This window comes from Emydura macquarii, unplaced genomic scaffold (genome assembly GCF_026122565.2).
Source record: "Emydura macquarii macquarii isolate MOO-44397 ecotype Brisbane River unplaced genomic scaffold, CSIRO-AGI_Emac_v2 contig_1876, whole genome shotgun sequence".
NCBI classification, from domain to species: Eukaryota; Metazoa; Chordata; order Testudines; family Chelidae; genus Emydura; species Emydura macquarii.
In genome coordinates, this window is record NW_027132013.1 from 13981803 (window position 1) to 14009677 (window position 27875).

The 27875-nt window shown below is 40.6% G+C and overlaps 1 protein-coding gene across 3 annotated transcripts in view; it reads right to left on the reverse strand.

Moving 5' to 3' along the window:
- Positions 1-434: 434 nt before the first annotated feature.
- CELF1 (CUGBP Elav-like family member 1) overlaps positions 435-27875 on the reverse strand; it is an 81618-nt gene continuing 54177 nt past the window's right edge. Inside the window, exons 6-15 of one of the 3 annotated variants that reach the window (XM_067557718.1) lie at positions 26655-26789; positions 26386-26465; positions 25831-25992; positions 24383-24452; positions 20897-21025; positions 15692-15802; positions 15307-15492; positions 14243-14386; positions 9653-9821; positions 435-3308 (exon numbers count right to left, since the gene is read on the reverse strand). In XM_067557718.1, the coding sequence (XP_067413819.1) occupies positions 9694-9821; positions 14243-14386; positions 15307-15492; positions 15692-15802; positions 20897-21025; positions 24383-24452; positions 25831-25992; positions 26386-26465; positions 26655-26789 (1145 nt within the window). In that variant the 3' untranslated portion in view covers positions 435-3308; positions 9653-9693. Of the gene's footprint in view, positions 3309-9652; positions 9822-14242; positions 14387-15306; positions 15493-15691; positions 15806-20896; positions 21026-24382; positions 24465-25830; positions 25993-26385; positions 26466-26654; positions 26790-27875 lie in introns of all 3 variants that reach the window. The other 2 variants (XM_067557716.1, XM_067557715.1) reach the window with 2 other exon arrangements.

A 27875-nucleotide genomic window follows, 5' to 3' on the forward strand; every position in this document is an offset into this window, starting at 1 on the left:
CAGAGAGTTAACAGGTTTGCCAGCATGGGGGAAGAAAGGGTAAAATTCAAGGGAAGATGGGTGATCTCCCAGGAGAAGAGAGAGAATGAGAAGGACCAAGAGAAAGAAAAGCATCAATTTAAGTAAGTGAATAGAGAAATATTCAGAAAAAATGTAATATAGAAAGAGAGAAACTGGAGAGCAGATAAAAGAATAAAACTGTTTCCCACATCTACTCTTAGTAATAGATTAGCATAGTGGTAAAACCAATGGCTATTTTACATATCCGAGAAAGTGACAGTCATATCATGAACATTTTGTCATAAGTTGCCTGGCTAAGAAATTGGAAATTATTCCTCCACACCCCTTTCAATCCCAGCTGGTCCCCTTTCCTCACCTGCATCCATCTGTATAGTGAGAAATTGAAGTTCAACACAGAAATGACACAAACAGACTCTTCTCAAACAGTTTAATAGCAAATAAACAAAGGAAGGTACCACACTTGGCATATACAAAATGACTTGTTGGTGTGTCTGTGCAATTAAAACAGCTTTAAGTTCCCCATTGGGACAAAAAGAAGAAAAAAAAACACACAAAGGAAGAAAATTCCTTTAACACATACTCGCTCGTTCCAAACTTGTAACAAATTTTTTCATTTTTAAATCCACTACACAAACTCCGCGATCAGATCAGAAAAGCAATATATGCTCCTCTGCTTTTAAACCATGAAAGTAAAATCCATAATTTTCTACAGAGTACAACACAATTTCACACAAGAAGACATTTTGTTTTGCAAATCAAAACAAGAAAAAAAGAACAGCTCAAACAAGGTAAAGAAAAGCATTTCTACAACTGAATCACGACTTTGAGTTGATTAAATCCTGTTACTGCAGAACAGACTCTACATTTGGTCATAGTGGCAATTTGTTTTCTTGTCACATTGTGAATCACTTTACATTGTTTTCTAGTAGAAAAGGCAAAAAACTGTACAAAACCCCTAGTGTTAAATACGTTTGTACCAATAAAAAAGCCCACAGGTTTGTCTCCAAAATGTAAATTTTCTTTTTTAAATTATTCACAAAAAGCAGCCAAAAATTAGAAAGGCAGCTGCTGCTCCACTGTCTCAAATCCATTAAAACCACCACAGAACAATTAAAACAACCAAAGGGAGAAAAGGAAAGAAAGAGAAGGAAAGGAAAGGAACATCCAATGTTTGGCATTTTGGTTTTCTCCACAGATTTTTCCACAGGTTTCTTCAGAGTTCCTCATGGAACTGAATGCATGTTGTACAGAAATGTATTGGCAAAATTACTTAATACACTGCAGGGTCTCAGTGCTCCTACTGACAGACAGCCTGGTGCATTCAGACTGTGTGGCTAACAGCAGCCATCTCACAGAGTCTCTACCCTCTTCTCATATAGCCCCCTCCCTCAACTCCCAGATCTATAAATCAACCCAAAAATAACATGTATTGGGAAGTAGTGTAATCCCCAGCCAACCCTGGGATGGGAAAGAATATATTGTCTCATTCTCTTTCGTCATCCCAAACACAGGGCAAAATAACATCCTACCCATCCTAGAGATCAGTTTCACATCCTTCCCCAACCTCATATTCTCTTTCCCCATTGAGGTCCCTTCACCAGCTCACCTCCCTCAGTGACTGCGGGTCTCCCCTTAGCACACCTTCTCGCAGGTGCCTCCAAATGCCAGTTTCTAGCCACGCAGCCTCAGAGCAGATGGTTTGTAGGGCAAGGGGAAGCCAGCTGCCCAGAGAATAGTAACCTGTCATTATTCCTTCCTGCAGGGCAGGAACAGAAAACTGCTTGACTGTTTACCCAATTAAAAACTAAAAAAAAAAAAAAAAAAAAAATCTCTGTAGAGATTCCCCAGCTAAGGCCCCTGAGAAGAGGAGCTGGGGCTGGTACCCTGTTCAGGTAACAGCGTAAGACGCTGTTTTATTGTGCTTGTCACTTGGGGTAAAAGCCAACATTTGCATGACCAGGCTTACAAACTTCTCTGGGATATTCTGAATGCTCTACTGCCAGTACTAACATAGAGCCACCAAGCCTCCCTCTACCATCTCACTGATTCACAAAAATTATGCCTCAAATTATATAAAAGTTGAATATCCCAAGGAAGCCCCAGTTCCAGGGGATTTTAGAAGCAAAATTACTGCAAAGATTCCCCACTTGCCTGCTTCCCATCTATCCCAGTCTACCAAAACTCCTACTGGAACAATGCAACAACCCTCCTGGGAGCCTCTGACAGCTGTAGAAATAGAACATGGCCCAGATGCTGTGTCAGGCAGACAGTCTAAGTGCACAGGTAGATACCTCAGGTGGCATCTGATCAGAAATTTGTCACACCAAAACCACCAATTTAAAAGAATACCTTTGAAACCCAGTAAATTGCTCAGTTTTTGCGCACACTATAGAAAACAGAGAGGTGAAGGTGATATATATTCGAGGGTGTGAAGAAAACAGCAGGAAACATGCAAAACATGTTCTGGGCACTATCTGAGTTTGGAAGAATAAAACTAAAACATCACATTTTGCTGAGGAGATTGTAGTTACAAAAACAAAACAAGCATGCTGGGGTTTAACAAAATACAACATCAACTTTGATCAAATTTTCACTGCAGACAAAGGCTGATAACTACACAGGAAAGGAAAAAACAGTAAGTGCCAGGGCAAAATGCTGCTACAATCAGGAGAAAATATAGTTCAAGTGTTTTGTGCCGATGCCACTCAAGTCAGAGTTTGAACTCATAAAAATACATGCTATCTCCTCAAGCACAGAAACCATTTCAGCAAAATGTGACCAGAAGCCTCCTGAAAGGCTAAGTCGCATCGTTTGACATTTTTTCTTCAGATTTTTGTTTTTAAAACTAAGCACACAGAAAAAACTAAGCCTAGAAAGTGACTGGCTGTATGTTCACAGAAATACAAATACTCCACAAGGTATGCTAGCAAGGCTGCTCTGAAGACAATTACAAAGAATCAGAATCACAAAATCAAGTGGTTATCTTACGAAGTTCTAGAAAAATAGAATTTTTTTATATTCAAATGCAAGTTTAAATATTCCCCCGTCAGCAGTCTTTCTAGCAAAACCAATTTGGCAGCACACACAAAAAAACCAAATCAAAACAAAAAACCAAAAACAAAGGAAGAAACAAACATAATAAAAATACACATCAGCATCAAAGGTCAACACAAGGTCAAAGGTGAGAGTTCAAGCATCAGAGAAGCTGAAGAGACAAGGATTTGGACGATGTACTTGAACGCCACATCGACATGCTTTAGGCACAACGATGAACAAACGGCAGGAATCTAGAAAAAAACAAACCAGAAAGAGGGAGACCCACTGAGTTACACAGAGCAGTACATCCAAACAAGGAGAGAGAGAACAGGAATGGGCACTGTACAATGAGATCTCTTGGGGAGGGGAGTTGACAGGGAGGGCAGCACATGCCAATGATGAACAAGTAAAAGTCAAAGTACATGGAGGACACCAAGGAAACATCAAACTGCCAGAAACAAAATGGAAGCAGAGGCCTGGATTTCCCTTTGGACACTTGTTTGTGGGATGCACCATGGCCTAGTGACATACGAAGTGCTATGCATTCACCTTTGCCTCATGCCCAGTGTCCCTGCTAGCTCTGCTTGTGAGAAAGACAACAGAGCAAGCCCCTCCCCAGGAGCCTGCCTCGAAAGATACGGCTCTGGGATTAACATTCATTCACAGAAATTCAGACAGCAAGAGACAGGAGAGAGGACACGGGGGTGGTTCATAGGTGGTTTGACAGTTGAGACCTTTTGTGCGTCTTATCAAGGGAAATGCTTATGCAGTGGTAGCCCAGGAAATCCATGCTCTTTGCTTCAGCTCAAGTCCCTTCCCATCCCTTAGGAACCCAGGAAGAGGGGGGTTGGTTGGCTTTAGAACCAAATAAAAAGATTATGTAAGACAAATAAGTGGAATCAAAAACTCCACACAACAGAGGAATTCCTTAAGATCTGTCCTAGCTGAGCCCTTTTCACCCCATTATACCTGGGCAGAAATTTTCCTTTCCCAACCCTTTCAATAAAAAGCCCCCTTCCTGTGTGAGGAGGGGATTCTGGGCACTGAGAAACTCTACAGTCACTGTTGTCAGTTTGGAAAACTGGAGGTTATTTTGCCTGAATATTTCTTGAGCAGGAGTTTTCAGTGCTGATGGGATTCCTTGGTACGGAACTGCAAGAGAGAGGGGGCCTTTTAAAGGGAACATGGGAAATAGAGGAGAAAGGGAAGGTATCTTCTAGAATTCTACTTTACACACACTTGTGATGCCATATCCTTCAGAGCCTCTCAAAACTGCTCCAGGTTGCTGTGGAGCGATGTGAAGCTTTCCATATCCCTATGAGTGAACCTGATGATTCCACAACATTTGCAGCTAACTTGAGGAGCTCAAGCACCCTCCTCAGAACACTGGCACAACAAAAACATGTTGCCACAGGCTGGCTGGCACTGATGGGAATTTTCTCACTGTGCTTCCCCTTCCAGAGACAGACTGAGCAAGGGGACTGAGTGAAACCCCAGCTAGCAGAAGACACTTCAACATTAGATATTATTTCTATAGTACTAGAAGTGTGTTAGGTGCTTGGCAAACAGCTACAAAGATAAGGTTCCTGCCCCAAAGAGTTTACAATCCAGAAAGGCACATCAGTGGAGAAATGGGGCATGGGAAAAGAACAAAAGATAAGGGTTCAAATGACATTTAGCAGATGTCATAGGAATTCCTTGCCTGGTTTTGTCAGGGTTTTTTTGGGGTAGATATTTTCAAATGTCTTGTCTGTCAGCAATTTTGATGGAAAGATTAGGATTCATTAGAGGCCTTTTGGAAGAAGTGTTTAAAAGAGTTGGATGAAAGACTGGTGGCATGGCAGGTTGGGGCAAGCACATAAGGACATAAGGAAAGGGAAAGAGTTATATCTACGTCCTTGTTTCTGTCTCACAGTTGTAGTCCATAATGTATTGACATTTTTCTGCATTCTATATTTTATACTTTGTAACATTTCCACTTAGTGACCCTCAACATCCTATATTTGTTTGTTTGCATCAGGAAAATCCAGGCGTACAGTTTGTGGGCATCTGTGCTCTTGATCTGTAATTTCTTCACTATGATATTGCTCAGGTGAAATAGTCGTGTAACGAGGTGTTTCACTGAGCTGTTTTTCAATTGCTACTGATTATCATATTTTGGGAGGAAGTCGCTGAGTTAACAAGTATGCAGAATTCCCTCTCCCCTTCTGTACAGCTATCAGCAAAGAGAACTGCCTGAGTTAAATTTCCAGTATTCATTTTACTCTCTAGGTTAAGGAATTTTTATTTATGGATTTAATTGCCTGATTAGAATTTCCCATGGTGATAATTATATCTTCAGATAGATTTAACTTGTCTGATCTATTATCTCATCATAAAAATATAAAAGATATTTCTTACAATTGTTTCTGATTTTTGGAAAATTCTAAGCCTAAGCAAAATGAAGGTTGATTTTAATGACTATGTATCAAAAGCATTTTCTAATATATGCAAACTCTACATACTGGTAAGAGAACTAAGCTGTAAGGAGACATCTAATTTTAGACTCATTATCTAGGTACTGAAGAATCCAATCAGAGTGGATTTGCTATAGCTGTAGATATTAAACAGTATCAGGCAGACCAGTCACAGCCTTACCTAATTCTTCATTCTTAATATGGGATGCCAAGTAGAATCAAATGTCTTCTGAAAGTCTGCAAAGCAGGTAAACACTTCTCCCTTGTTTCTATGAAGCACAGTGTTATTCACAAGAATCTGCAGAGTACACATGCAGTCTGCAGTTCTATGGCTCAGCAGAAATCATACTGGATTTTGTTGTACAATCTCTTTGGAAAATCCAGATTCTTTAGAGTATGAGCATACAAAATACTTTGCCTATTTGGCTACTTAAGCAAATTCTTCTTCTATAGTTATTTGATGTAAGTCAGCTCTTACGACAATATCAATGTAACTTTAAGATGTTTCAGAGAAGTGCATAGATTATAATCAACCTACACATTTTGCAATAGCTTTCAATATTGAAGTATTTCTGAATGGATCAAGTCTGTCCCAAATAATTTTGCAAGTTTCAATTACTTAAATTCTTTTCTTCTCCCTCCCAGTCTCATCTTTAATAGTCTTTGCTAGCATACAAAGTTTTTGTTCTTGGTATAGCTTCTCATTTGGAGTATTTCTAGAAAGTAATTCAAAGTGATTTTACCAGATTTTTGGCACAATGGGCTGCTAATTCAGAGCCTGCCTTTATGTTTAGTCAGTTTATTTCACTGGTCCCCAAAACAGCTGACTGATTTGATTTGCAATAAAATGAGAGCATGAAAGTGATTTAAAAAAATTCAGGATTTCCTGCCAAAGAGAGAGTAAGAAAACTCTGTTCAGATCTGGAAGGAAGAGGCAGAAATCCCCAGTCGGTAGCAGCTGCCACCAAGCAGAAATGAACACACTGATTATAGAATCAGCTTCATTACACAGTAAAAAACCTCTCCCAGTCAGAGACTTGATGCATTTATTAACTTTGGTAACCCTTGCCTGGATGGGTTAATAGAATGAATGAATGAAGTTGAAACAGACACACATTTAGGCCAGATCTTCAGCTGGTATAAATTGGTGTAGCTCAGCTGAATTCAATAGAATTGCACCAATTCACAGAAGCTGGGGATCAGGCCTTTGAATTTAACCTGAATAAATGTGTGTTGGCAATAATTGCCTTATAGTCATGGCAGTAAGGCACAAGAGCTAGCCCAGGTTAGGCTTCTAGTATGGATAATCACAATACCTTGGAAGAGTCATAGGGCTAAATTCAGCCCTAGCATGAGGTGGCGAATCTTCCACTTAAATCAATGGAAGTTATACCTATCTACATTAGGGCTGAGTTTGGTCAATTGGCTGCAGTACTGGAAGCATAACAGGATGCAAAGTCTAAATATATTAAATACAGGGCAACTGAAATCACTGCTTAAAGGAACAGGCCCATGTGTGGGGTCGAAGTGGAAATGAGCAAGAGTCTCAGCAGCATGTAGGGTACACAAAGGGTACTAGATAAAAGTGACTGTAGAGACCACAGAGCACAGGTATCCCCTCTATTGATTCACAGCATTAATCCTTCCTCATTTAGCAGTTTGTCAGACTGCAACCAGGCCACTGAAAATCAGTAGTTTCAATCATGCACATCATTGTATGTGTAAAACAATCACATTCAGGATTCTATAAAACCCTGGCCTTTTTTCCAGTGAAATAATTTAGGTAATAAATATTCTCCACCCTGGAGCGGTATAAAACTTCTATAAAAATAGAAACAACATTCTTGGTTACAGCAGGTCATGCTTGGAGCAGTTGCTCCAAACCATGATCGATTTTTTTTTTCTTTTTTTGCAAAGTATATTTATTTAAAAAAAATCCTATTATGACCTTGGAGGCCTTAACACTCCAACACTTTCTTCTCAGAGAACCAGGACACATCTCTCCCAGTGCACAGAATTCAAGTGTACATGGTTCATCTAAGTGTATGTATGTATATGTTTATAGAGAGACCAAATAGTCAACATGAAAGAATACTACATACCAGCAATAAAGGGAAATTTGGCAGTCTGGGTTTTTAACCTTTTGTCACCACAATATGCTCTGTATAATACTGATAATTTTGCCTACCCATCTGCCAGCACCAAAAGACTAGTTGAGTTTCAAACTCATCAACAGAAAGGGCACTTTACCCCGGTGCTCTGATGCAATGGGTCAGGCCTTGTACTTCTGAGGTTTAAGAGTCCAGGGGACCCAGTCCCTGGATATGCCTGACTTTCCCCATGGACCATGACAGAGTATATGTACAGGTGCACATTCTAAATAACATTTCAGGTGATGGGGCTTATGGCTCCTCCTGCTACAGTACAGCTGGAAGTCAAAACCCTGTGTCTGACCCCACATGCTTCCTACTTAGGAGCCGGCTCCCAAACACAAGATTGCAGTGTTATCTGGTGGGCTGAGGAAAAGCATCACCCCCAACTATGAACACAAGGGAGAAGAGGAAATGGAGAAAATATGAGGTAAATGGAATCTCTATTAAGGACATACAGAAATTGTAAACTTCCCTTGTGACAGAAGTGGATTTTGGTGGTTAGAACACTAGGCTCTACTGCGACTCCTTGATGTGCTTCAGGCCAGAGTGTCAAAGGGCCTTTGCGCCCCCTAAAATCAGTGTATACAAAGGTCCCCATAACACACTGGCAAATTCACAAATGTACAAAAAATGTGTGTTCAAAGGAGGGGAGTGTCTGCTCTTCCTTCAACATATTGGGTGACAGCTACTGCCACAGGCAGAATAAGACTGGATGGTTCAACAGTCTGCTCTAGTACAGCAGTTCCTGTGTAGCCCTTTCTGCTGTGGACTGGCACTCACCACTTTAAAGGAAAACTGCAGTGTAAAAAGTAAATCTAACTACTATACCAAATCACTACACAGAATAACTAGTGAACAGGAAATTGCCTTTGGAACAGAGTATGACTGAGGCAGCACATCCTACTTGAATGTGCAAGGCAGCAGGAACCTCAGAAGCAGTTATAAGTATGTTCTATTATTTGTTGTTAATTTAACAGTTCAATAATAAATAATTAGCACTTATAGATTGTGCTAAGTGAGTATTAATTCAAACAAAGACCTGTGAGATGGACATTATCATCATTGTACAAATGGGGAAACTGGAGCACAGGGATGGGAAGAGATCTACCCAAGGTCACACAGAAAGTCTGGCAGATTTAGGATTAGAACTCAGGAATTCCTGGCTTCCAGCCCCAAATGTATTCCTTCAGACTACAGAGCCTCTCTAAACCCTAGCACAATTCCTAGCTGAATCAGACAAGAGTAAGTTTTCCTAAACACTGGGAAATTCATTGTACCTGATTACTATGCAACTCTAGATGGACTATGAAGTTTTCTGGGCAGGGACACAGTCTAAAAAATTGCATAAAGTGCTGTTTACATTCACAGTGCAATAATAAAAGCCACTTTATATAGCAAAATAATCACTGCAGTTTTCCTTTAACCCACTAAACTCTTTGCTCTTTTAGATTTTTCACCTGCTCTAGAGACAGATTCAGCTAGGAAGTTCCCACAGAAGACACTTAACTAAGGAAGTATTAGAGCATGGGGCATGGCATAAGCTACATGAGGTCTGCTCCTTGCCCATCCCAAGGTGGTTCTCCCTCTCCACCTTTCTTTTCCTCAGTGCTGTCTGGTGTTAGTTCTGCTCCTCCTCCTTTCCTCTGGTATGGTGTCAGTTCTGCTGCTCTTTCTAAACTCCCTCTGCACCCCTCCCCCCCACAGGTAGCTGGCATTGGTCCTTCTCAACACACACTGGTTACAAACACAGCAAACTTCAAATAAGGAAAAACAACAACAACAAAACACCTCAGTGATATGGCACCTAAACTCCAAAGTAAAATACTGGAAACAAAAGCACAAACTTGTCCTCCATCCGAAGCAGACGCTGCAGCTGAGTCTTCAGGTGGAAGATGTGCCAGCTAGAATGGCATGGATCAGCATCCAGGACTGTAAAAACACAGCCTTAGGGCTTCGAATCACTAAGTGCGCTCCTCCCCAACTTACCAGAAGATCCTTCTCCCTCCAGTCCCAGAGGGGAGGGGCGCTCAGTATGGCTTGCTGTCATTCTTAGATCGTTTGAGCTGCACTTTCAGACGCTTCATGCCAATCTGAAAGCCGTTCATTGACTGGATGGCAGCCTGCGCAGAGACAGGATTGTCGTAACTTACAAAACCTGGGAAAAGGAAAAAATACATAATTACAGCATGCTCAAGATCCCACACAAAGCAATGGATAAGGCCCTTTGTTCCAGGAGCTGCATGCATCCAGGTTATCTCAAGGTAAACAGGCTTGCATAAAGTGCCTTTTTCAAAAGTTCATAACTTCAGTAGATCACTCAGGCACTTCTCCTCAAAGGATCCTGGTCAAATTGTAGCTTTCCATCCCAAGCCACTTCGGCATAAGAGCTGTTTTAAAAATACAGCACTACAATTTTATTTTTTTTTAAAGTCAGAGAAAGGTTTTTTTCCCCAGTCTCATCAGACTCAAGCAGGGCTGAATAATCTTTTGCTCAAACTTTACAAAAACTCATCCCTCGGGAGAGACCAGACTTGTAAATTTTTAATCCAGAAGGTGAAAATTTTGGAAAGTTACAAATAAGTGAAAAGAGGAGGTCAGCACGGAAATTCTCATGTAACCTTAGCAGTAGCTATTGATCATGTTCCAGTTATGAGAACAGTGACCGATTTTCTGGCATAACTGAAATCTAGTTGATGACTTTTGTGACTGGAATGACAGCACAGGAGAGGTAAAAGAGGAAGAGAAGTGGCGTTGTATGTTAGAAATACTAACAATGCTGAGGCACTACAATTAGGCAAACAGTAAGTATGTTGGTAAAATTCTTTGAATAAGGTTACAATGAGAAACTGGGCATTTGCAACAGACCCCTAAGAGTGGCGATTAGGAAGGTGAAATCACAGCCAGCTCTCGGGGAACCTGGGACCACAGGACATTGTACTCAGAAAGGCTTAACTACACAGCTCTCCACTGGGTGACAAATACACCTAACATGTTTCAAAGAGGTTCCCTAGTTATTCAGAGAAAAACTTTATGATCATAAAAGTACAGATTCCAACCAGTGGAGAAGATGCCTTGGAGGACCACTATGTAGAAGAACTGACAGGGAATGCATGAATACATGACCTTTGATATCAGTGAGCACAAACTACTTTGCATCCAGCATAATAAAGAACGGATGCACATAGAATCCAGCAGTATAAGGGGATTAGATCTTAGGAAGAAGTCTATTAAGGCATAAATGGGAAGAAGTGTAGAAATCCACCAGTATGGAAGATGGCTAGGTAATTAAAAGACATGATACCTAAGGCAAAAATAGACCATAACTTTGTTGAAAAAATAATATGAAAAGCTGCAGCAAGGATGGTTTTATGAGGAATTGTCTGCAATCTGAATACAAAATAAACTAAGTACTGGAAATGGAAAAAAGAGGGAGGCAAAGACAGAAGTTTACAAAAGTTAATTAAAGCTGCGAACAGACAGGGGGAAGTAAAGGGAGCCAAAACCTAGAATGAAATATACTAACCAGGGGAACTAAGGAGAATAAAAATGTTTTTACAAATATATAATCAGGGTTTAAAATAATATTTGGGAGAAACTGTGCCTATTAGAAGTGAGGAAAGGGATGAAAATTACTCTAAAATAGCCAAGATAATTAACTTCTTTTAAAAGTTTGCCTTAAAGAAACATTAATGAGTAAGGACAATTAGGAAGTAAGAAAGATTTGTAGCAACAGATATTGATTAAAACCATAAGGGAATACTAAGGAAACATGAACATACTGAAGTTAGCAGTTTCAGATTAGGTGTCTCCAAGGATTTAGAGGAATTAACAAAAAAAATTACCAACCCACTCAATTATTTTGAAGTATTATAGGTAACTGGGGAGAGAGAGGAAAAAATAAACATGATCCCAGTCTTCAAAAAAGGAAATAAGAGGCATCTTACTAATTAGCTTCATGTTAAGTCTAAAATTCTATCTCTACTAAAATAATGAAACAAATATTAAAAGAAAAAATATCGTTCAACATTTAGAGGATAATTGTACCATGAGCAATAAAAACAGCATTGTGGCTTTTCAAAACACAAATCTTGCCAGACAAACCTGTTTGGCTCTTTCAATAAGATTACAAAATGAGTTGAAAAAAATGCAGTTTTAGATATTTATTTTTATAAAGCAGACATTTTATTCAAAATGAATTAAAATAAGTTGAATATGAACAGTAACATGCACTAAACACTAGCTGGCTGAAAGGAGTGAAATACTGAGTTGGAGAAATATTTAATGCAGTACCATAAGAATCTATTAGTTCTAGACTTACTAAACATCTTTGCTAATGATGTAGAATAGAAAGCAAATGGGACATTATGCAACTGGAAGGAGATGGAAATACTAGAAAAGACAAAGGAAGATACAAAAAGGGATGTAGAGAGGATAAGTAAGTGGGCAGAAAACAACAAAATGTGGAAGCTTGGGATAATGCAGATAAACACATCCTTGGAAAAATAACCAAGATTACAGTGATTGAAAAGAAAGGGGAAAACAGGGAAACAGTAATACTAAAAGAGACTCAACAGCATGGGGGGACATAAAATTAGACACAAGTTTGCAAATAAAAAATGAGCAGTGCAAATTTTGGGTTGCATCCTACTGTCATCATAGTGCAGGGAAAAAATTGTCCTATTCCCTAAGATTCTGGTATGACCATGCTGCTCATTACCAGAAAAAATATTGACAAATTGTCAGGAGTTCAGAAACAAGAAAAACGATAAGAGAACTTCTGAGAAAAAAATCAACAACTATATACAAAAAGCAGTATTAGCACCATGTTAAGATTGAAGAGTTAGAATGACCATAAATTAGGACATACAAAAGTTAAGGTTCCAACAACTTATGTTACCATAAAGTACATCCTGCATGTTTTATTAAATATATTTCATCTCTATACATTTAATCAAAAAAAGAAAACTGGAAAATAATATGTATGTTCAATGGAGTTGAGTTAACATTGCTGGTGGAATCTTAATCATAGTATTTCCTGGCTTTGTTATTTTAACACTACAAATTCAAATTTGCATAACTGCAGGATTGTTTTTTAAAAAAAGAAAAACAGAAAATAATAAACAGTTTTGCTTAATAGTGTTTAGATTTTATATGATCCAAATTAGGCTTTGAAATTCAATCTGGGAAATACCCATATATCAGAGCGATTTACATGGTATAAAAATGCAAAATAAATTGCCTCCTTTGCTGCTGCTGTTTGTTGATTGGAGAAAGTATTTTGCAAGTTGAGTTAACGGGAGAGCAGTACACCTGTTTACACTGGAGGGCTGTATGAAAAAAACAGCGTATGTAGATTGTTGTAGAAACACCCTGCAACTGCAACATTCATTACATCTTTTTCACACCCACTGCTCTTGTCCTCTATTGTTAAGGTAGGATTTGAGAGAATTTTGCTATGCATGTTTCAGTGAGATAGTCACAACCTATTTCTGGAGACTTTCCTAGGACCCTGTTCTAGACAGGCACAGAGAACGTGCAGTGATGCCACAAAATGAGCAAGGCTCTATTATGTTCTACGTAGACCTGAGCGTGCTCAATATCATCTGCTAAGAAGATATAATATTTTCTTCCAAACCTAACAAGATGCAAATTCTGAGTGAAGGCTTTTCCCCACACTTCAAACTTCAACCATTCATCCTGTAGTTCTGTTCAAAACCAGGATTTTCCGAAGAACCAGATTCTTTACCACCTTCTACATAGGAAAAGTGGTTCCATCTCAATTAACGGGTTTGGCTGAACTTTAAAAAAAATCCCCTTCAGAGACCAAGTAACAGCAATTTCAGCATAATGTGTGATAAGACAGGAAATTATAATGGAAGCTATATTGCAACCTTAATAATGGATGTGAGAAGCATCCACTATTGCTTGGCTAATCAATAACTAACAGTGGGAATGGTATCATGATTACAGTCTGCAAATTTTTTAAGGTGTAAACATTAACGACGATGAATTAATTTAAGGCAGAACATGGTAGCAGCAAAACTAGGAGTAATGGGATGAAATTAAGAAAAGGGAAAATTCAAGGTGAATATCAGGAAAAACTTCTGGACAGACACATTAGGCTGTAAAATACTCTCAACAGAAATGAGGTAAGACATCACTTGCTCAAAACTAGACTGGACAAAGCACTAGAAAATTGACTATGAGGAACAATCTGTCATTTGTTCCAGTGGGATTAGTTACAATTATCCCAAAATGCAAAGTAGGTAACAGGATTGAGGTACTGTATTATAAGAGTTGCCCATACCCACATTATTCCAGCATAACCTCATGTTACTGGGGTCTGATGGCAAGGGCTTTCCTAGACAGACTAATGGACTACTGAGTCAAAGAATAAAGAAAAATACCTCTGCCTGCCTGACCATCCTATGCAATTGTTCCCCATTGCTCCATGAAAACCTCCACCCAATTTATTTTCTCCCAGGGAATTGCCGTGACATATTTTCTCATTCTCTAATAGGTTTGGTCTTTCCATTCTTCACCCCCTTCTACAGACAGTGACTGGAACCAACATACCAAAACACTTGCTTAGATTGGTCTGCTTGTCAATGAAAACCTTGGCAGAGACGACATTCCCAAATGGCATGAACATCTGAAGCAGGTCCTGGTCCCCAAACTCCTGGGGGAGGTGGTAGATGAACAGATTGGCTCCCTCTGGACCTTCAAAACATCCATCAATTAGAAACATAAATTCACCAAAAGCATGGGCCCTAATCTCACAGTAGAGACCCAACAGTCATTCAGTACAATTAACTTCACCCTCCCCTCCCAGAGAAAGCAGTAAACTTCCTGTTAGGAAACTGGACCAACTTGATTCCAAGAATAAGGCAACACAGTCTGTTGCTGGGATAAAATATTAAAGTGATTTTAGCTCCTTTCCTACTGACTTTCCCTGATTACTACGCTTCCTGAATCACATTTAGGTCAACACTGGCTCAGCACCATAGATCTCCTTGTCTGCTGCTGCATGGGAGACCTATGGATAAGCGTCAGCCCAGGATGCTGACTAAAACAAAATAGGTACTTATGCCAATTCTGCAGCACGAGGAAATCAATCAAATTGAATATAAAGTCCAAAGTGCTCCTGATATCCTGTATACTGGCAATGCCCTAAAACTCTCAGATCCTGTTCCTTGCCTCTGAGTCAATTCTCCTTCTTATTCCACCTACTGCCCACAACCCAGTCCCATACTGCTTATTCTTTCACACTTTCACTCTATATGCTAAATTAATTCAATATTTGAAGTGTGAAAATGCCAGTGACAGGGACTGGGGTGGTAAAAAAAGGTAGAAATACAAGTAATAAAATGGAATTCAGAAAGGAAAGCTCCCTGATAGAGAGATGCATCAGGCTGTGATGTCATCTCCACAGGAAGAAGTAGAGGCACCATCACTTGGATGTTTAAAACTGGACAAAGCCGCAGAGAAATCAACTATATGGAACAATCCTTCAGTGGTTCCCCCCCCCCGGTGGAGGAACTATAGGAAGCTAAATGCTGTGCATGTGGTGTGTGTATAAAGCTCAGGGCTCACTCTTCTTCAAACCCCCATTCAAGTCCTCTGTATAACTTCTCACCTACCTTCTTTTTGACTTCCTGCTGCACCAATACTCTGCTGTGTTAACAGACTCTGATTGTAGAGAGTGGGCAATGCGGCAGCAGCATATTGCTGAATCCCAGAGTAGGCCTGAGTGAGGGCCTCCATTGTGCTACCCGTGCCATTTGAGAGCCCTCCGCTGCCAAGTCCACCGTTTAAGGCTGCCATCCCTATGCAAGAAAAGGGAAATGAAGATTTAATAACTGAGTGGTATGTTGAGCCAATGCTAGTCAACTTTCAATTCACTTCACTGCTGTCAGAAGGGAGCATCAGAGAGCAAGCAGGGATAAACAGAATGGCTTAACCAGGAAGCGGTGGCACAACTACAGGAATGATGATCAGTCACTTTCCCCTCCCCTCTCTACATACCTGCTAAAGAGCTGACATTGAGGCCTGCTGTAGCACCTGCCAACGTCTGCAGTGCTCCAAGAGAGGCCATTGGGTTAACAGAGGAGCTGCTACTGGAGCTAGGTGAGGAACCTGCTATTAAAATGAGAGAATTAAAAATGCCAGACAATAACTTCTGCCCTTTATCATTCAAATCCCTCATTAACCCATTTTTACTGCAATGCCTAAAAGTAACTAATCGACCAATAATGACTAGAACAGGGCAACTGAGGATAGTTTACGTTAAAAAAATGGAACCAACAAGCTATAGCCAATCAACTCACTGAGTGATGTGTGTGTGTATCAGGAATCCCTTTCCCACATCTTTTAACTTTTTTTTTTTTTTTTTTTTTTGGTCTTTTCATAGCAAGAACTCTTTGGGGGGAAGGATTGTTTTTATGTTTATGGAGAGTACCCAGCACATTTTGGATGCTACTGTAATATAAAACAACAACAACATAATTAATAATAAATTGAGTGCAGAGTATCTAAGCCAGGCCTGGATGCAACCAATGTATGATAACCAACTGGAGTCACCACCACAAGGTAAGAATCAGCAGCATTGCAATGTGGAATAAGACAAGAACACAAGACTGTATTACCATCCATCCTTGGAAATCACATACAAGATATGAGAGAGAGATCCTGGAGAGATTAAAGAAGGCTCCAGTCAGACTGAACACAAGGTTTTCCCTTACAGACAGAGCAGGGAGAACAGATGCCTAGAATCTATTCTGGCAACTGAAATCATTTTCCACTATGGAATTCCTGTTGCAGCAGCTGGGTCTGAGGTCAGGGCCGGGAACAAGTCAGAGAACAAATATCTCCAACACAAATGCTATCCTCCATCACAAGGGTGGGATTGCTAATTGCCCTTTTAAGCAAAGAATCAAACAGATTATTTATTAATCAGGCGTGGTCTCTAACACACTCACAGTCCACACTGAACCCTCTGAGCCCAATTCAACAACAGACAGAGTTAGTCACAAGAAACTGGATAGGAAGAAGCCTGTTTCTTTCAGGTCAGTAGTCCCTGAAAAGTGAAAGATTTCCAGAGGAAGAGAGGTTCAAACCATAGGTCATCTGTATAGGTCTCAGCACTGATGAGAAAGAGGAATCATTCCCTGTTATTATAGAGGCATTTTGCATATGACAGATCACATGCGTACATAGGCTAACAAGCATGTGTGAACAGTAAATGCACTGACATTTTGGCATAATCTCCTCAATTAATCTCTTGTTTCTATAGCTCCTCAGCCAAAATGTTCTCAATGTGCTTTACATATTATTAAAGCTGGTTGAAGATTTTCAAATTTTTGAAGAAAATTTTCATAAGAATTGTCACTATTTTCATCCAAATCTACTCTACACACCTTATACATTAATTACTTCACCTATTATCTGAAACTCAGCCACTTCTGGGGTGGCATATTAGTTATTTAGCTAGGGTACAGCAAAGCTAAAATATACTTTAGGGCAGAAATAAAGAATCCTATAGCCAATAAAAACTGCAGGGAAACACAGGAGGCCAGAATTTTAAAATCATGATATTAGTTTGGCCATAACACCTGGTCAACAAGCCTATCTTCATACAAGTTCAAGAGAACCTTTGGAGACTAGTTAGAACCTCAGTTTTACATCTCAACTGAAAGAATCCATCTTCCATAATGCTAAGTTGGGTTACTGTTTCCATACTGACTCAGAGGGAAGAAGGCCACCTAAAAATCATTATTATTTGAGCAAAGATAGCATGCTTAGTGCTATTCAATGTAGAGAGAAAGTTATGATCTGTTCCACACATTGGCAGACAAAACAGTGCAGACAACATGCCAGCTGGCTAGATGAAGGCCCAAGTTCAGAAATGATGTTAGTGGTTGTGTGTCTAAAATGAGATTTGCTTCTACAGTGATATACTACTGAAAAGCTTTGTAGAAGAATATGCCAGAAGGCAGGATTTGAACAAAGAGTCATTTGGAGCACAAGAAGGAGACTATATCAAGAATAAGGAGTAGCATAGAAAAAGAAATGAAGCCAAGAGTGGAGAAGGATATATAGGGAACAGACATGAGGGAAGGAATGCCTTGTCTACATAAGAAAACTGCAGCAGTTTAACTTGAGTATGATTTTAAGTACAAAAGGCTGTGTGGACTTATTTCAGTGTAGCTGAGTCAACTAGGATCTGTTTAAACTAAATCAAAATAATCTTTCAAATTGAGATAAGCAAGCCCACACAGGGGTTTGCACGGGTTCAACTAAATTGATGTAAAACTAATTTAAGTTAAATCAGTGTACCTTTCTCATGTAAACAAGGCCAGACTGAAGGCAGGGAGCAGTAGAATAGGATTAGGGAGAGATGTAAAGAGGAGTGGTGGTGTGCACAGCTTCAAAGTGAGGACCCTGAGTTTGAATTTAACATGAAAAAAGGGAGCCAGCAAAGGGATCTAAATAAGAGACTTGCATGGCCTGAGTATCACTAACACTATTTAGGTTTTACTATTACACTTACTATTTGTATTGCAGTAATGCCTAGAGGCTCCAGCTCCATTGTGCTATGCACTGGGTAAACATATAACAAAGACAGTCCTTGCCCCAAAATGCTTACAATCTAACAAGTACTACTAACTAAGCCTCATTCCACTTAGCTTGTAGGATCTGAAGAAATCACAGCCTGCAGTGGCATGGCTGTAGGTTGTCATCCCACTGAACTCACCACAGGTGACCTTCTCAAAGACCCTTTCAGTGACAAATGCAAATAAAAAAAGGAGATAATACTGGGTATCAACTAAGTGATATGTCAGTGGTGTCAAGACTCAGAGTTCTGTGATAAACTGAGCAGAGACATACCATGACATCGAATGTTGTGAATAGGGCTTTACTTCTGCTTTTTTCAAAGGGGTGATGGTAAATGGAATATAAGCATACTATAGAACAGGACTTAGTACTGCTATTAAAGAACAGAAGAAAGGATCAGGAGAATTAGAAATCTGCACAATATACTGTGAGCAGCATCTCATTTTGGCACCAGGAGTGGTTGGTGCTTTTTTCCTCCCAATATGACCCATGTTCTTAAAAGGCCAAAGGATAGGAGCGGAGCCCTGGGATGCATCTGAGCCTCATCAAGTGGATGCTATTCCTGCAGAACATTTAAGCTCCACTGAGGGAAAGCCAATTCCACAAAGGGGAACAATGAAACCCCACAACCCATCCATTCCCCTTCTAAGCAGCAGACCAGCTTCTATTTTGGTAATAGATATGGGGCCAAAGATGGCTATTACTCCGCTCTGCTGGATGGAGACAGTCTGAAGACTCACGCAAACAGCACTGTACCAGTTACACTTGGGTCACATTTAAGGTTTTTCTTTCTCTAGACTGGAAACATTTTTTAATGAAAGCTCAAATTCTGACATCCTCACATGACTCTGGGAGTCAGGCCTTAGCTGTGTGTATATATACCTTAATTGAATCTTACTGAGTACAAACCAAACATGATCAGTCCAACAAAGCCTGTGTGATCATATTTTGAACATCTGCACAATCTGTTTTGTGTGGAATCTCATTTTGGCATCTCAAGTGGATTGAGCTTGAATGAGTACAACCATTCTCCACAGTGCAAGCCCTGCTACAGTGCCAGGAAATATCTATGTTCTTAGACTATGCTCACTACCATGTTTTTATTTAGGGAAGGACTGTAGCAGAGGGCCTTGGTAATTCTCTCTCTCTCCTCTCTTATAGCCTGAACTCTTTGATATGGATTTTAGGGTAAACAAATACTTTTACTATGGGGTGGTGTAATAGGCAGCCAAAGCAAATTTTGGAAGAGTAACTGTAAACTTTGGTGAACCACAACTCTCAGTAAAAAAAATTATGAAGGACAACTTCTCTGACAACAGGAATTCTCTTGAAGGCCCTCTGAGCTTGAATCTTCCTTTGGGACTTTCATAGCTAGAGGAAGCTTTCTGATTTAAACCATAACCAAAAGGTCCACAATTTAACTTCTGACCTTACAACATGAAGTTTCCCAAACAAAATTCCCTTATGTCTCCTTCTCCAACACTAGCCACCTGGCCCTGCTGAGCAGTACATATCTGAGTCAGTACAATAGTAGTTTGGTCTGGCAGACACAGGCAAGATTAATTCTATAGACTGGATGAACAATTAGGCCTTTCCATGAGAAGAAAAGCTCTCTGCTAAAGACAGGTGCTATAGCCCTCTCTCTATGAACATTAATGATGGTCAACGGTGGTTAAAATCCAAAGCAAGAAATGGGCTCTATAAATAAAGGACCTCTTTCTTTTCCTATGTCAGTGGTTTAGTGTACATAGAGGCAGCTGGCCCAGGCAAAATTCTGGTTTATGCTGATATTAAAATAGAGCTTGGCTCATATAATCTAGTTTGGGTCTATGTTTTTGCTTTGCCATTTCTTGTCTTTGTTAATTTGGATGTCTAGATAATCACATTTAACAAGAAATCAGCAAGACATGCTTAAGGAGAGCTTAGATGTTCTAGTCTCCCTTGTATTACACCCATAATAAAGAGATCTGAAAGAATAAAAAATGTGTAAGGAGAGCAAAATAACTTTTTTTGTACTTGCATCCCTGTATGAGCAGCTGTATGAGATAGTGTCTCTGCTCCCTCGCCATTCAACAAATCATCTCGGAAATTAGAGTTATGTTAGTTTTAGAGGAAACTGTGATACCTTTGGCCTTTATTAAAGCCTGTCAGGCAATATGTGGATTTTCTTGCATACATGTGCACTACTACATGTTCAAGAGCGTATTTATCTCCAGAAATCTTTGGAGAGGCCACAAACTCTACAGCAACTGCCTAAAATGCTGCTTGAGTAGTGATGAACCATGTGACCTGCATGTACTAGCAATGACTAGAGAGATGCTGCCTTCCTGTTTTTGACAATCCCAACACTTCCTTTTACACTCAAGATTAATTTGAGCCTCTGGAGAAAATAACCTCTTCACACAATAGCATTTGCTGGTGTAAGTATACCTTAGCTTAGCAAATATTACAGAACCTGATGGGACAAGTGAGCACTTCTACTGGTTACTACTGCCCACCCACTGAAAAATACACAGAGCATTACCTATGGACTGAGAGAGAGAGGGTGCTATAAAAGGACTTCCAAGCCAACCTAAGCCATGCAATAATGCACTATGCAACAAGTGGCCTTCTTACCTGAACTGGTGAGCACACTTAGGGGACTGCTGGAAGAAGTGAGTGCAGCTGTGCCACTTGGTGTGTTCTGAGCTGCACTTGCTGCAGCTGCTAAAGCAGCCAGGTTCTGTAACTGCATCGCATTCAACCCTGCAACACATTAAGGAATGTACAGGATTTCTGCTCTGGTAGCACTGTCCATTCAGGCACATTGGACCAGAAGCCTACCCCACTTCATATGGGTAACACTGGCAGCTGGGAGGAGCTTGGAAGGAATGGACTATGGCAGTAGTTCAAAGCTTTTTCGATACTGTATCATCTTATTACAACAGAAAAAAGTTCCCATCTAGCCATAAAGGAAACAGGTCATGATCCCTCTGGACCTGTTCATGAATCCCAGTAGGTCACAATCCCGGTTCAGAATTCACTGTAGAAATTCCCAGACCATCAAGGCTCTTTCCCCAGAAGATTCAGCATATCAGCTACAGCCAAGGGTGTAAGAAGTAAGTCAGGGCCTTCTGGTCTACCTGTATCTAACCCCCAGACCCAAAGGAACCTCCCTGGGCCTAGTGACCTCCCTACTCACACTCCATCTAGTAGCAGCAGCCAGGAGAGTCTGCAGAGCCTCCAAACATAATCATTCACTCAGCTCTGGCATAACTGCTGTATTGTCACTGGTTGCTAGTCTCCCTTCATCCCACTCCTTTTCTACTGCAGTAATCCCTCAGGTGCCCAATTCAACTTTCCCTACATATTTTGCTTCTCATCCCCTTTCCTTCCCACCATCTACTTTTACTTACTCTTCTAATCCCTTCCTCTCCCCTCATGTCAACCCCAAGTAACTCATCCCCAAAACCCAAATCAATATAAAACGTAAGTTATGTTTTTGTTTCTTACAATAGCATTCAGAGGCCCCAGACAGATTTGGTGCCCCGCTGTGCTGGGTGCCATATAAGTATACGGTAACAGACACTCCCTGCCCCAAAGAACTCAGTTTAAGTCTTAAAAAAAAAAAAAAAATCTAAATATCTAAAAAAAATAAATAAAATAAGTGCACATAGAACAAACGTGATATACATCAATTATCCTCTTGCTCACTTATATTTCTTGAGGATAGTGCTAAATAGTTTGTCCAATTTACATTGTAATGGGTTAAAAACTAAGTAGATGCTACTGCTAATGCAGAATGCAACAGCTTGCCTGCTTATTGGAATAAATTGTCATGAGCATATTTGCACTATCCTTTTACCAACTATCTTTCCATCCACTTCCAAATGGGATTAAAGATTTTTATTTTATTAGTCTATAAATCTGGATATAATTTGGGATTGGCTACCTGATTATCTGCCCGTCTCCCTATACATGTAAATGGAATAAACAGCTGATTTATCTTCAGGACTTACCATTCTGAATGAAAGGTCCCAAACTATGGAAATTGCTTTTAGTGCATGAAGCAAGGCTCCTTGTTCCAGATACACCCTTGATAGATTTTTCTAAACTCAAGGTTCTCAGACTTTTTAATAACATGGATCATAATTTAATAGACAAAGAATCTCCTGGACACACTACTCTCATTCCCAATTGCACAAATCCACTTCCTTTCTTAGCTTCTCAATCCCACAACATCCCTATGGCAATTGTGGCAATTTTTTATGGGCAGGTAGGGTGGCTCCTTCTCATTTTCACCTGCGTCTAAATGGAAACAAGGAAGAACCAGCATCAAGTGTCCAACAAGTACTTTGTGGACTACCAGCATGTGCTCTGCAGACCATAGTTTAGAGCTACTGGTCTAAACCAAGACATTTTCTTTCTCTGTTCTTGTTTCTTGGATGGTTAATACTAGAGGGAAGGATTCAATACTGCCGCCAACTGTGGGCAATTCTAAATAGATATTTGCATCCAGGCATGTCACACAATGACAATGGGAACATTATAAATTATTAAAATAAAAATAAAAAAATGATTCAGGTACAGAGTTTATACACAAGAGCCTTCCCAACATTTCTTTTAGCTGCACTCTCTCAAAGCCAAGCTTCCACTCTGTTCTTTGAGGATTGTCTCCCTCTCCAATTCTAGGGACACTTCATTGGGAGAAAGCCCTAACACTGGCTCTAGGATCCCAGACCCTGAGAGGAAGTGGGGTAGGAAGAAAGAAGAGAATATTAATTAAGCTGATCAGGTAATTTCTTGCTTCCATGAGATGGCGCAGATTGGTATCCATGTCTTTAACTAAGAGCTCTGAAGAAACCTAGAATGGACAGACTGGACTTTATGCACCTCAGAAAGTCAGAGCCTAGGGTGACAATTGACATACTTGGTTTAAGTCCAGCTTCTTCCTATGAGAAGCAGAAGAGACTACAATATACTACTTTCCATCAGCTCCTTCTCATTAAAGTGTTACAGCTGAGTGTTTGCACACACAAATAAGGACATTCAACATGAATTCACATTGTTAACTTGGCCTTTATGCACATAATGCACAGTGTTTTGCATGACTATACAGTATATGGAGGTAATTTTAATGGCTGAATATGTCTGTATAATGCTGGAACCATAAATTTCACTTTCCTAACTATTGAATTTAATGATAGATCTGTTAACAGCTTTCAACATGGTTTATTATGACATGTAGCCTCTTGCCTGCAGGATCTGGCAGTACTAAAATGGTTTTCATTATTTTTCTTCTTCTAGGAGGGCACTGGCTGCCAAACCACTTTCTGTCACAAATCAAGATCTTTTTCATTATCTACAAATTCCTAAATGGTCTAGGACTCAGCTACCCCACAGACTTCTTTATGACCCTGCTGTAGTAGCTGCAATTGATGGGGATCCTGGTTTACAGCCTCTAATGAGGAATTTGGCTCATTTTATTAAAACATGAGACATCTCCCTTATCTGTAGCTTTACTGGCTCTACGGAGAGATATCAGATAAGTGACTCAAATGCATTAGTAGCAGATATCCAGAATGAAGGGCCATTTTTACAAGTCACCTTTTTTACAATGATTTCATTTCCTACATTTAATTTATTTTTTATGAGAAAACAATATCAATTAAATAAATGCAGTAGTATTTTTTGAATGTGTGATCCTTCAGACACATGCCTACTTGCATGAAAATCTGCATGCCATGCCTCTCTGGCTCATGAGGGAAGACAAATATTTACTCCAAAACACGCCCATCTTAAGAGCACATCCCAACTTCCAGGGAACCATTGCTAACTAATCTCAAAGGAGAACAGATATCCTCACATGCAGATTTCTAACTGCAGGATGGCTGGGTATCTCAGGATCCCTTTCTCCTGTGCAGTGGTGAGTAACCCAGGGGTGGTCCTGCTTTGAGCAGGGCATTGGACTAGATGACCTCCTGAGGTCACTTCGAACCCTAATCTTCTATGATTCACAAAGGAGGTGGATATATCAGCAGCCCTTTGGCTACCTTCACTACCAGATCACCACCGCCTCTTCTCTATTTTGGTACTGAACCTGCCTTCAGGTGAAACACTCACCTCCCATTGGGTGGAGACTGCTCAATGTGTTCAGGTTCCCAGATGAGGCAGCTGCTGTCTGCTGAAGGAGCTGCAAATAAAGCTAGACATTACACCAAAAAACAAAATAAGAGTGAGAGTGAGGGCTGGCTCCGCTTCTGGGAGAAGCTGCACCACACCACAGCCAGAGCGCCGCCATAAGGGGAATTCCATTGCCCATGCACCATGCTACAGCCAAAGCACCAGCATAAGGAGAATTCCTCACATGCACTGCAGTCAGAGCACCATCATAGTGGAAATCCCCAATGCTCCCACACACCACACCACAGCCAAAGATCATCACAAGGAAAGTTTTCTCTATATATCATGGGCAGAACATTGTCACAGAAGGAATCCACATCAGCCATGCACCCAGTCCAAGGCACTTGTATGGGAATTGTGGAAGGAGAATCTTCCTTAAGCACCGCAGCCAGAATGCCACCACTAAGGGAATCCTCCTTCATGCTAGAGTGCTAGCACAGTGTGATTGCCAACCACACACAGACATTACACTGAAGCCAGAGTGCCAGTATGAGGGGAATGACCTGCACACTCTTCAGCTACAGCAAGAGCACTATCATGAAGGGAATCCCCATCATGCACTGACTGAACCACAGCCAGAATGCCATGTAGGGGAAATTCTCCATCTTTTCTCTGTAGCTAGAGTGCTATCACAAAGAAACACCACTCCAACAAATCCAACACAATAGCATAAAGGGAAATTTTCCCACCTCCTGCACTACACCACAGTCAGAACGTGGTGAAAATTTCGCCCTTCTGTACCTCACACCGTAACAGCATGAGGAGAATCCCTCCAATTCCCATGAAGTCTCTCACAAGAGCCAGAACACAGAGATACGCGAGACATTCCTCCCTTTGAACCCAGCAAAGCCAAAAAACTGAGAATACTGGTTACAATAAGCTTGAAGAATAATGTAGTTTGCCATTTTTGTACTAACTATGTACGCTGTACCCCTACTCAAAATGTCTAGTCTCTGCCTGCATGTTTGTTTTAATTGGGAGCTCCTTGGAGCAAGTATCAGACATTCTTTTGTTTGTGCAGCATCTAACACAATTGTGGGTGTAAATGGAAATAAATAATAAGAGTAATAAATGCCGGAGAAGAAAGAATAGGAGATAAATACAACAACATTGATGGCAGACAGAACTGAAAAGGGGCTTGAAATTACAAATTATCAAGAGAAGCTAACCTAAGGAGAAAATCTTCCCAGCAGGTGACTTTGGGCAAGTTACATTATCTCTATGCCTCAGTTCCCCATCTGTAAAATGGGGAAGCACATTTCTTCCCTCACAACAATGTAGTGAATATAAATACATTGAAGATTGTGATGTGCTCTAATATTAAGGTGAGGAGGCCTATACAAGTATCTTAGACAGAGAGATTGGTAGAACCCACACAGGAAACTCACTGCTAAGTATTGAGGTCCAAGTGTGTTCAGACCAGCGAGGTTTCCCCATACAGAGGCAGCGCTTATCTGTTGCATCTGCTGCTGGAGTTGCTGAGCAATGCGTTTCTGCTCTTTGTCCTTCTGAGTGTCTGCAAATTTCACCACGATGGGAGAAGAGCAACCCTGCAAATAGCAATTCACATGGTTATAAGCTCCCCAGCAACTGCATAAATATGGCACTAACCTATGGGAAAAGAGTGCTTTCTTTCTCATACATATGAATGTGTGCCCTTCCTATCCCAAATGTTCAAAATCTCTGCTGCTTTTCGCTCTAATTTGTATTGCCTTTTGCTAAAATATTTAATAGATCTTTCAGTGCAAGACCCTCTGTCAGGAAAACTCTCTAACTCCAAAGATGGGATAAAAGCAGAGCAGTCACAGAGCTGCTGGGAGGGGTAAGACTGGAGAAACCCAGAGCAAAGTGGCACATATCTTCCACCCTCCCCCCCACCATCAAGCTTTATGATCTCTGATTAGTGCAGCCTAGTCTCACACCCCCAAAAAGATTGATCTTACCTCCATGGTCTGTGCTTGGTGCATTGCTTTGATTGCTGTTTGTGCCATGGCTCTTGTTGTAAAAGTCACAAATGCACAACCTGAGGAGAGAACAGAAAGAATCAAATTCATCCACCATGTTCATCTCAACAACTGAAGACAAAGAAAGGAAAATACCCTTGGGGCAGAGGCACCCTATCAATCACAGAGATAGTTGAAATTTGATCTTGGGGTGCAGGAGAAAGAGTCTAGAGGAAAATCTTGAACTATCAGGGATGCTTTGTGCTTACCTCGGCTCAGGCCATCTGGGCCCCGTAGTATCCTGCATTCCTCAATCTGCCCAAAGGAGGAGAACATCACCCGGATGTCATTTTCATTGCACTTCTTGGAGATCATCCCAATAAATAGCTTCCTATCTTCCACTGCTGAGGAATCAAAGGATAAGTTGCATTCATATCAAGCAGGGAACTCCAGAACTCCCATTGTTCAATAGGCCTTGTTCCCATTGTTTCAATAGGCCCTTGGTTGAAGGGGATATGGATGTGTTCAGTCATCTGCAATGCCCACTACTGGTCTTGGGTGGTTCTGCAATGCATGTCCTCAGTTTCCCTCCTCCTCAGAGTTCCTCAATACATGAGTCACATATTAGCACCCCCACTCAATGACTAGTTTCTTAAAATGAGAACTTAAAAAGTCTTTCTTTCCAGCCTCTGGCTGATGGCACAGTTCCACCTTTCTGTGGTCTGACTATTTTACTGTTTCAAACAAACACTCTCTCTCTTTCCAGTTTCCCTATGGGCACAGCTCCTCTCTTCTGAGATCTGTCTTGTTGTCTCCAGCTAAATACAGAATTTCAGTCTCTCTAGCTGTTTTCCCACTCTCTCCTCTTTAGAGTCATGGAGTTACCCAGATGCCCTATCCTGGGCCTGTAGTCTCTAAACTTTCAGGCTGCTCCTTGAAGGCTTACCAGACTGCTTCTCTCAGGAACTCAGCCCCAGCTCTCCAGCTGGTCTTGGCTATCTCCAGCAGCATTTCCTCATTGCTCCCGACTACTCTGTGTTCTTCTCAACCCTATTTATATAGTCCTTCCTAATTCCCGCTACACAACTGTTGTCAATTATAAGTAAGCCTCCCTAACACCTTCAACAGGAGTCAGCAGTTATTACTGGGTTGCTAGGTCACAGGCAAGGCACAAGGCACAAAACCCAAGATAAGGTAATAGCTAGAGTCTGCTACAGACCACCAAATCACAGTAGGGAACAGGATGACCACCTCCTTATGCACCTATTTATAATGTGTAGGGAAAAAAAGCTGCATGATCATGAGGGACTGCAGTTGGAGTGACATATGTTGGAGGTCTCATGCTGCCAGTACTAAAACATCTCAGGAATGTCTAAACATTATAGATGACAATTTCCTAACTTGAAAAATATTGCAGCCAACACAGAGATGAATTCTTTATTAAACCTTGTTCTAACAGATAAAGAGGAACTGACCACAGAACTAAAAAT